Genomic DNA, 10,050 nt, shown 5'->3' with positions numbered 1-10,050 from the left:
TTGCCTTTCTGGATAAAACAAAAAACCCAAAAATGTGGAGAGCAAAGGGAGGTTTGGCTGTGGCCCCAGGTTGGTTGGGGGGTGGGTTGTCTCTGGAGCGTGCACTTAAAATGCCTTGGTGACATTCCAAACTTTGTCACCTGGAATGAGAAAAGAGGAGTTGTTTTCAGGGCTAGCAAAGAGCGACAGAATGCCACCTTTGCGCTCTCCTAAGTGTCTTTAGAGGTCAGGCCAACCTGCTTCTGCAGATAGCCATTTGGAGGCCCAGAGACTGGAGGAACAGGCCCAAGGTCACACTGGCTGCTGGCAGAGCCCCTGTGTGGGCTTGTGTTCTGTGGGGTAGTCTTAGGAGTGTGACCAGAAGTGACCAGCTGAGCCACCATTTGGTGTCCCGAGGGAGTCCTGTGCTTCTCTAGCGCCCACCCCCTTGGCCCTGAATTCCCTTCCTGCTCACAAGTACCTCAGGCTGCCTGGGAATTGTCTCTCCCCGTCTTCCTCCAGGTCAGCTTCTAGAAAAGCTTTGCACCGAGGCGAGGCGGCTCTTGTTCTTTCCATGATGCAGTTTGCCCTCTTGGGCGGGGCTCTTAGTGCTGGCAGGACCTGCACGGTGTGCCTGCCCACCACCACCTGCTGACTTGTCTTCTGCTGAAGTCTGGGGAGGTCGGACTGGCAGGTGTAAGGTAGCCCTTACAGCGTCTGTGTTTGCCCATGTTTTAGGTGTTGTAAGGCTTTGCTATTGTAGCCGTTCCAACAGCTTCTTAGTAGCAGTGTGGCCTTTGGGACAAACGGAGTTTCTCTGAGTGTCTAGGTGTCCATTTGTAAAATAGGGTCCTGGTGGTACTTAGTGCTAACGTGGGGATGACATAGTTTACTGTGCGGTCCAACATATGCTTGGTGAGTGGCTGTTGGCCTGATAGGTGTTATGGCCATAGCTGTGAAATGAAAGTGGAAAGCAAGTGTTCCTACACTCCGGCTGTCCTCTGGTGTCATAGTTGGCTCAGGAACTTGCTCTGCTGTTACAAGGAGGAAGAGAGTCTGATATGGCAGGCCACCTCCCCTGGACCTGGATCTAGAAATGAGGGAGGTGCTTCAGTTAGATTTTTAGAAGAACTCACCTGGTATGGAAGCCGTAAGGAGTGGTCTAACAAAGCTGGGTGGAGATAGAGGCTGCTCGTCTTTGTGTTACCAGCTGGCTCATGTGTCATGCCTCCCACACAGTGGTAAAGTTCATGGACGTTTACCAGCGCAGCTATTGCCGTCCAATCGAGACCCTGGTGGACATCTTCCAGGAGTACCCTGATGAGATAGAGTATATCTTCAAGCCGTCCTGTGTGCCCCTAATGCGGTGTGGGGGCTGTTGCAACGACGAGGCCCTGGAGTGCGTGCCCACTTCAGAGAGCAACGTCACCATGCAGGTAGGCACCTATGGCATAGGGGACGGGGTGCAGAAGGGCAGGGTGGTATAAGGAGGGGCATTAGAAGGTTGTCTGGGCCTCTGCCTGGGAAGCTCTTGATAGGAGGAGCTAAATTGGGGTTGAGGGTGAGGAGATGAGGTTGGGGTTCTCTTCCACACGGGGAGAAGATGCCTGCACCTCTGCGCTTCCCTGCTCGAGTTCTCAACAGTTTGACCATCTCCTCTGCTCTGCTGACCTTTGCCCCCTCGGCTCAACAGGGCCTGGTGCTACAACATGTGCCCTTCTCCCTCCCTGGGAGAGCAGCCCAAAGGCTTTCCCTGCTGGAGGGCTCCATGTGGCAAGCTGGATGGAGCCATAGAGTTAAAAGCCAGTTATGGGGTGCTACATAGTAACGGGTGGATCTGGGCCCAGACTGGGTGGAGAGTGGGAGGGAGTTCAGTGACATGGGGTGGGTACCTCTTAGGTAGCTTTGAGGGGTTAGGGTGAAGCTTGGGAAGGAAGTAAAGGAGGGGAAGGGTTGGGGATGGTGAGAATCCAGGACCTGAATTCCCAGCCTGGCCAACCCTTGCAGCTATGTCTGCTCCTTAAGGCCAGCAGGGTCGGGGGAGTTGGGGTGGCCCAAGGCTCGTTTCTGTTAGAGCCCTGGTCCCCCTACCTCCACCACCTATCCCTGCTCAGTAGAACCCCTGGTTGCTGAATGTCAGGCGCCCTGGGGTGTCCCATAGGGGTCTGGCTGGCTGGGTCACTAACGTCTGTGATCCGTTCCTCCCCCTACAGATCATGCGGATCAAGCCTCACCAAAGCCAGCACATAGGAGAGATGAGCTTCCTACAGCATAGCAGATGTGAATGCAGGTGAGGATAGCTCCACACGCAGGCCGGCAGCACTCAGCTGAGCTTGTTACGCTCTTAGTCACACCGCCTTCCAGCTGACTGTGTGACCTTGGGCCTCAGTGTGCTCACCTCATGTGTGTGTGTTCCCCACATCAAGAAAATAAGCACAACAGTTCGGTGTACCTCACCACAGCGTTATAAGGATCCGCTTTGTTGTTGTGTGTAAAGACTGAGATAGGGCTGCTAGATCATAAACATCGTGTTATTACCCAGTTGTTATTATCACCCCTGTTGTTTTCGTCATCTTAATTCCTCTGTGTTTTGTTTCCCCCCCCCCCCTTTCTCTACCCGTTGCAGACCAAAGAAAGACAGAACAAAGCCAGAAAAGTAAGTGGCCACATGTTAGCACTTTTTCCAGTTGTCTTGGTTTGGGGCTTTCGGCTTCCTCTCTCGGGTGTTTGTTAGCCTCAGTGGGTCCAGTTTGGATGGGTGGTGATACCGTGGCAGAGGTGGGATAGAGCCAGCTTCAGGCTTATGCCTCTGGGATGATGAAGAGATCCAAGCTGGACCGCTGTTCTGATGAAGAAGATGCTATCCCCCAGGGCTTGGTCATTCTGGCCAGCCCTCACTGGTTCAGTGTGGGTGGTAGAGGGGTGATGTGGATACTCAGACCCACAGCACAGTGAAGGACAAGTTGGTGCCAGAGGGCAGTTTTTGTGTATCAGAGGACATGGCCTTGGTCTTGTTCAGTGGTGACTGTGGCTGTCCAGTTTTCGTAAGGTCCCAGGAGATTTCTTGTTGTGTGTATGCTTTCTGCAAGAGTGGGCCAGGTAGCAGACTCAGCCGCCCTTTTAGTGGGGCAGGAAAAGTGGTGTGGTAGCCATTTTCTGAGGCTTCTGGTTGCTTGTTATGGAAGGTCAGGACAGGGTAGGGGCTGCCATGGTTGGGGAATGAATTTCCAGGGAAGGATCGACTGAGAGAGGGCACCCATGATCTCCTCCCTCCCCCACACCACTTTCCACCTGGTAGGGCACCTGGGGGACTTGAAGTCCTCATGCCTCTCCCTAAGTCCCTAGATTCCAGAACTGCATAGTCTGGGAGTTAGTTAGTGAGAGAGAGAGAGAGAGAGAGAGAGAGGACACGATCCAGGAGAGTGGTCCTGTGTGGAGAGCTTTCTCCTTCCATCCTTCCAGAGCTTTCTCCTAAGCAGGACAGACTTGCCCTCTTCCCAGGTCCCTTCCTGTCTCTTTCCCCATGATAGACAGGCTGCCATGTCTTCTCTGGGACTTGGCAGGCCTAGAGAGTGCTAGTTCCCTGGAGGATGGCAGGCTGTAGCCTGTCCCTCTCAGCTGTTCGCTAGATGCCTGCTTTGCCCACAGGGAGAGTGGTAGGGCTCTCCCGAGCTTGGAAGAGGGTCTAGTAGCAGGCTTTGACAAGCTGGAGAGAAGGGTCTCTGCCAAGTTCCCATGCTGCTCCCCTTCACTCCTCCTGGCCCCACCATCAGTGCTAGACTCTGAGGATAACCAGACCCAACTCCCAGGTGACTGCTGGACAGCAGGAGCCCCCATGTCCTACCCTGGCTTTTGTGCCATCTCCCAAGTAACTGTTCCCTCTCACCAAGGATACTGTGAAGCAGGGCCCCCAGAGCGACCCCTGCTATCATGCTTGGGGAGATGAAGGCAGAAGTCTCTTGAGGCGTAGCCTCTGGTTTCAAACCAGACTTTCTCCTTAAAGTCTGGCTTAGACCTTCTTTGAGCCTCCTGACCTTTAGGGTCTAGCTGTATTTATTGGCTTGTTGGGCAAAGATCTTGCCCCTGTAGCTTTGCGCCCTGCCTGGGACCAGGGGCCACATGAACCTAGAGGCTATGTCTTGCACAGTCTCTGTTGCCCACCCAAAGCCATGCCTAGGGCTGGGGCTGCCACCCTATGGTGGGCAAAGTGAGGAGAAGGATGTGTGTTGTCCCAGCACACCGTATCTGTGGTCTCTCCTGGAGGCTGCTCCAGGAGTGGCCAGGGTGGCTTTGGACCTCCTGCTCTTTCCTCTGTCTTCTTCACATCACACCTCTGTTCTCTTCCTTCTTGTTCTCTTCCTGTCTGTTTCTATTTTTATATTTTCCAGAAAATCAGTTCGAGGAAAGGGAAAGGGTCAAAAACGAAAGCGCAAGAAATCCCGGTTTAAATCCTGGAGCGTGTACGTTGGTGCCGCTGCTGCCTAATCCCTTGGAGCCTTCCTGGCCTCCAGACAGTCGCCTGCAGTTCCCCTAACCCCTGCCTTCCCACCCCAGCTCCCCTCTGGCTCCTGCCCTGCCCTCTGCTGGCCTCAGTCTCTCTCTCTCTCTCTCACTCCACTAATGGCACCAACGGGTAGACTTGGTGGTGGCATTGCTGGACCAGGGTTGGGATGGGGTGGGTGGAAGGTGAGTAGGTCTGGAGCACTCAGGGACGGGACTCTGGCTTGGCTGGGCACCGACTTTCTCACCCACTGGGCATTGGTGGTGGGGCCATTGTTGGCATGGGTACTGGGCATTGGGACCCTCTCGCCCGACTGGTTTCCACTGCTCTAGGCTCCTGTACCTGTCTAGAGGGAAGGGTGGTGTGGGGGGCAGATGTGGAGTGAGTTAAGGGCTGTGATAGTTGGGAAGTGGATAATGGTGGCCTGAAGATGAGCCTGAGTGGGCCAGGCACTGTGTGGCAGCCCCTTCTCATCTGTTGGAAGTGCTCTGACACCTGGACTTGAGGCTCCAGAAGGGGAAAGTCCTCTATTCGAGTCCAGCCAAGATCACCCACAGAGGTCTCCTAGGGTGGCCACTTCTTCTGGGTCGCAGGCTGGGCTGGCTCTGGTGGCCTGGCTGGTGGACAGTGCCTCTGAACTTGGTTTGCCTTCTGTTGGTCCTCTCACTTGGTGGAGGGCCTGGGCAGAGGGCCTTTTCCAGGGAGGAGGTGCCTCTGGTGGTCTCTCGGGCCACTCATCACTGTCCCCAGCAGGTAACGAGTCTAGATGTGTTCTGGGAACAGCAGCAGTTAGGGCCCTGTGGCCTGAGATAGGTCCATGTCTTCATGGGGCCAGCACTGCCCCTTACGGCAGCCTTCTCGCTGCACTCTGCCCGCCTGTGCCCTCCTCTTCCTGTAGGCAGATGTCCTGCCAGTGCCGCGTCTTTCTGCCACTCTCTCTGTCTTCTGCTAGAGCTCTCGGATCTTTCCAGGACTGGAAAGGGCCTAGCGGCCACCGAGCTGGGTGGGGAAGCCGTTGTGGACATGTTAGGGGGTGTTGCATGGGTTTTTCTGTCTCTCTCTGCTGATGCTCTAGCTTAGATGTCTTTCCTTTTGCCTTTTTGCAGTCACTGTGAGCCTTGCTCAGAGCGGAGAAAGCATTTGTTTGTCCAAGATCCGCAGACGTGTAAATGTTCCTGCAAAAACACAGACTCGCGTTGCAAGGCGAGGCAGCTTGAGTTAAACGAACGTACTTGCAGGTTGGTTTCCAGAGGGCAAGTGAGAGAGTCAGAGAGGGGCACTGCAGACACGGGAGAGAGAGAGAGAGAGAGACAGACAGACAGACAGAGAGAGCGCGCTTGTGAGGGGCCAGCTGCTTGCTCAGCTTCTAGCTGCCTGTGTGGTGACTGCTGCCTTATCTACTCCTGAGGCTGTGTGGGCTTCGGGCTCCTGTCTGACCTGGTAGGCCTGCTCTGAGATGGCCCTGGTTGCCTGAGTGGGTAGACTGACGTGGCTTAATGTGATGGTGTGGACGCAAGCTGTGTGTTGTGTCCTGCGGTCCTGCTGTTTGTGGAAGCTATTGGTGCTGATGTTGTTAATTCTACCTTCGGTGTAAATGCTGAAATCTGAAAGTCCTTCCAGATATGGAATGTCTAACACTGTTCCCTGGCTGCATCTCTGCCCCCGAGAGCCTGTGCAGTTGGGCCTCCCACCGCTCAGTGTTTTTTTCGTTTGTTTGTTTGTTTTTTTTTTTTTTTTTTTTTCCGGGCTTGGAGCCTTATCTCTTGCTGTTTGTGTCCCCTTCAGACTGTAGCTTCTTGAAGACAGGATGTCCCCCTCAGCGTGGGAGGCCTTGAGGATAAGCCGTGTCCACCTCAGAGTGGGCCTTCCTGAAAGTGGGGCTCTGTTGTTGGTTTAGGATGGGAAATTCTCTCTGCATACATCTGAGGACACTAGATAACTTAGTCCTGCATCAGTCATGGCCAAGAGTGATATTCCTGAAAAGCCCACACATTTCAAAATACTTCCAGGATGGTTGCAGGAAAGAGCTAGGCCTCTCTGCTGGCGTGACTCTGTGAGCGCCTTAATCCTGGGCCTGGTTTATAACCCTTTAGGACACCCAGGTGTTTGTACTTCTGTCCTTTGCCCTTGTTGACCAAGGAACTGTCAAGCTCATGAGTGAATATTGTATATGGCCACATTGAGCGGGGAGGTCAAGAGCAGAGTTGTGACTGGCAGCTCACAGTCTTGATGTCTAGACAGGCATTTATGTCAGTATGGCCTGCCTGGGAATGAGCATCACCCAGGAAGAATTCTTAAAGGGATGGTCCAGATAGGGCCAGGCTCCCAAGTAATGCAAGGGTTCTATGGCGTGTGCTCCCTTCCCTCCTGCATTCTGTGTCTTGTGGGTGCTCAAAAGATGCCAGGGAGCTGGCCTTGGTTGTTGGTGTGGCATTATCCCTGTGAAGTACTATGAAACCCTGAGTGTGGCAGTACTATGGTAGGGACTCTTCCAAACCACGGGGCTGGGTGATGGGGCTCAGTTTTCCGGAGGGTTTTAAGGAAGATAAAGACCTTGCGTTTTGGGTTTCTGGAGTGAGCTGGGAGCTAATTGAAGTTACCTGACTCCCAGAGACCCGACCCAGTCCACTACTGCCTGTATCTGGGTTAGGACCTGTGTTCTCAGGCTGTCCTCAGAGCACCCAGCCAGGGGCAGGAGCATGAGAAGAAACCCCCTCTGCATCCATAGGAGGAGCAAAGCCAGAGTTGTCTGATGCCAGCCTGTTAGGCATGTGGTTAAGGACAGGTGGCCCCATGATTGGGCCTGCAACTGCCAGGAAGCTCAAGGTGGAAGCTAAGGCTGAGAGAGGTATGGGGAACATACACGTTCTCTTACCTTCCTGGAGTCCCAGGACTTTCTAGGACTTGTCCTCCCTTGGGCAGGACATCCACAGGGTAATCCTCTGTCATTGGCCTAGCTCAGGTATTTTTCCTGTCCACTGTTTACTCTTCTAGACCCACCCCTAGAGTCAGAATCTAAAATTCTTCTGCAGGGACCCTTTCCTAGATAACTACATCTAACCCTGTCACCCATCTGCTGTGGAATGTCACATGGGGGCTATCCTTTTATTGTTCATGTGTTGCTTTGCGAGTATTTCCATGTCTGTCTTGTCTTCCCTAGGTGGCCATCTTTAGAAGGCAGGGCTGGGTCTCTCTCTCCACTGGGACTCTGTCTCACCTGAGCCTTGGGGAACTTGCTCCTGTAGTGCCAGCCTACAGGGATCCAGGAGCTCCCAGGCCCGGGGAGGCTGTTTGCCTCATTGCCAGGCTCCAGTGGCCCTAACCCTCTGCCTCTTTTTGCCACTCCCCACAGATGTGACAAGCCAAGGCGGTGAGCCAGGCTGCAGGAAGGAGCCTCCCTCAGGGTTTCGGGAACCAGACCTGTCACCAGAAAGACCGACTAACCACACCATCATCATCACCATCGACAGAACAGTCCTTAATCCAGAAAGCCTGACATGAAGGAAGAGGAGACTCTTCGAGGAGCACTTTGGGTCCGGAGGGTGAGACTCCGGCAGAAGCATTCCCGGGCAGGTGACCAAGCATGGTCCTTCGTGGAACTGGATTTGTCATTTTCTTTTACTTGCTGCTAAATCACCAAGCCCGGAAGATTAGGGAGTTTTATTTCTGGGATTCCTGTAGACATACCCACCCACGTACACACACATATATATATATTATATATATAAATAAATATATATGTTTTATATATATAAAATATATATATATTCTTTTTTTAAATTAACTTTGCTAATGTTATTGGTGTCTTCACTGGATGTGTTTGACTGCTGTGGACTTGAGTTGGGAGGAGAATGTCCCTACTCAGATCCTGATAGGGGAGACCATAGGACGAAAAGACTCTGCTGTGGTCTTTCGTCCTCCTGCCTGCCAGGAAACGTGCAAGGCCAGGGCACGGGGGCACACTGGCTCACTTCCAGAAACACGACAAACCCATCCCTGGCCCCGAGTCAAGAGGACAGAAAAATGGCAGATAAAGAGACAAAGATGCTGGTTCCAGCAGGAGTTTGGGGAGCCTCAGGACATGGCCTATTTTGTGGATTACCCACTACATGCTGCAAGAGCATCCTGCCCCTCTGGGCACTGCCCGGAAGAATCAGGAGCCTGGCCAGCCTTCAGCTCTCTCCTCCACTTCTGACATGCCCAGGAGGCCTCCCACAGGTGTCCTGGCAGAGAGAAAACACATGGTGGAAGAAGAGGCCTGGCGATGGCTCCTCCTCTCCCTACCCCACTTCCTGGGTACAGCCCAGGGGAACCCTGTGTGCTCAGACCATTGAAACCACTAGTTCTGTCCCCAGGAGACGTGGCCTGTGTGAGTGGCTAGCCCATCCCCATCCTATCCCTTCCCCTTCCCGAGGCACAGAGCAGTGGGGCAGGACCCGTAAGCCCCTCACGGAGGCAGAGAAAAGAGAAAGTGTTTTATATACGGTACTTATTTAATAGCCCTTTTTAATTAGAAATTAAAACAGTTAATTTAATTAAAGAGTAGGGTTTTTTTTTCAGTATTCTTGGTTAATATTTAATTTCAACTATTTATGAGATGTATCTCTTGCTCTCTCTTATTTGTACTGTTTTTGTGTTTTGTTTTGTGTGTGTGTGTGTGTGTGTGTGTGTGTGTGTGTGTGTGTGTGTGTGTGTGTGTGTGTATGAAATCTGTGTTTCCAATCTCTTTCCCGGATCGGTGACAGTCACTAGCTTGTCCTGAGAAGATATTTAATTTTGCTAACACTCAGCTCTGCCCTTCCCTTGTCCCCTCCACACATTCCTTTGAAATAAGGTTTCAATATACATTTACATACTATATATATATTTGGCTACTTGTGTTTGTATATAAATATATATATATATATGTTTATGTATATATGTGATCCTGATGAAATAGACTGCTATTCTGTTTTTTATATGTAAAAACAAAACAAGAAAAAATAGAGAATTCTACATACTAAATCTCTCTCCTTTTTTAATTTTAATATTTGTTATCATTTATTTATTGGTGCTACTGTTTATCCGTAATAATTGTGGGGGAAAAAGATATTAACATCACGTCTTTGTCTCTAGTGCAGTTTTCCGAGATATTCCGTAGTACATATTTATTTTTAAACAGCAACAAAGAAATACAGATATATCTTTAAAAAAAGCATTTTGTATTAAAGAATTGAATTCTGATCTCAAAGCTCTCCTTGGTCTCTCTTCTCTTGGGTCCTTCTGTCCCGCTTTCCCTCCTCCTTTGGGGACATGGTATTTGTCGTAGGTCTGGGAAAATCGTCCCTGGGGTGTAGTATATGGGATGATCCATCTATTCCTGGCTCAATATGATGAGTGGGTGCTCTGAGGATGGGTGGAGGGTAGATGGCTCCTTAGCAAAGGGTCCTCACACCATGCAGAACTCATCTAGACCCCTTGTCAGCAAGGACCAGGCCATGTCCCCAGTGCTAACTGGAGAGAGAGCTGTTGGCTGCAGCAGGCACAGCTGGGGGCTGTGACCTCAGTGTGCAATTTACTTCTGAGTACTG

General features: G+C 51.8%; 1 protein-coding gene across 1 annotated transcript; it reads left to right on the top strand.

Annotated features, from left to right (window-relative positions):
• Positions 1-1,421: 1,421 nt before the first annotated feature.
• Positions 1,422-9,710, top strand: Vegfa (vascular endothelial growth factor A). Its single transcript, XM_027387390.2, is given in 6 exon segments — positions 1,422-2,173; positions 2,176-2,269; positions 2,606-2,635; positions 4,368-4,439; positions 5,587-5,718; positions 7,833-9,710. Coding segments are annotated over 6 exon segments (411 nt in total). The 5' UTR covers positions 1,422-2,112; the 3' UTR covers positions 7,855-9,710.
• The last annotated feature ends 340 nt before the right edge of the window (positions 9,711-10,050 follow it).

This window comes from Cricetulus griseus (genome assembly GCF_003668045.3).
Source record: "Cricetulus griseus strain 17A/GY chromosome 1 unlocalized genomic scaffold, alternate assembly CriGri-PICRH-1.0 chr1_1, whole genome shotgun sequence".
In the NCBI taxonomy this organism is placed as follows: Eukaryota; Metazoa; Chordata; class Mammalia; order Rodentia; family Cricetidae; genus Cricetulus; species Cricetulus griseus.
The sequence above is the reverse complement of the archived record's forward strand: the minus strand, read 5'-3'. Positions and strand labels throughout refer to the sequence as shown.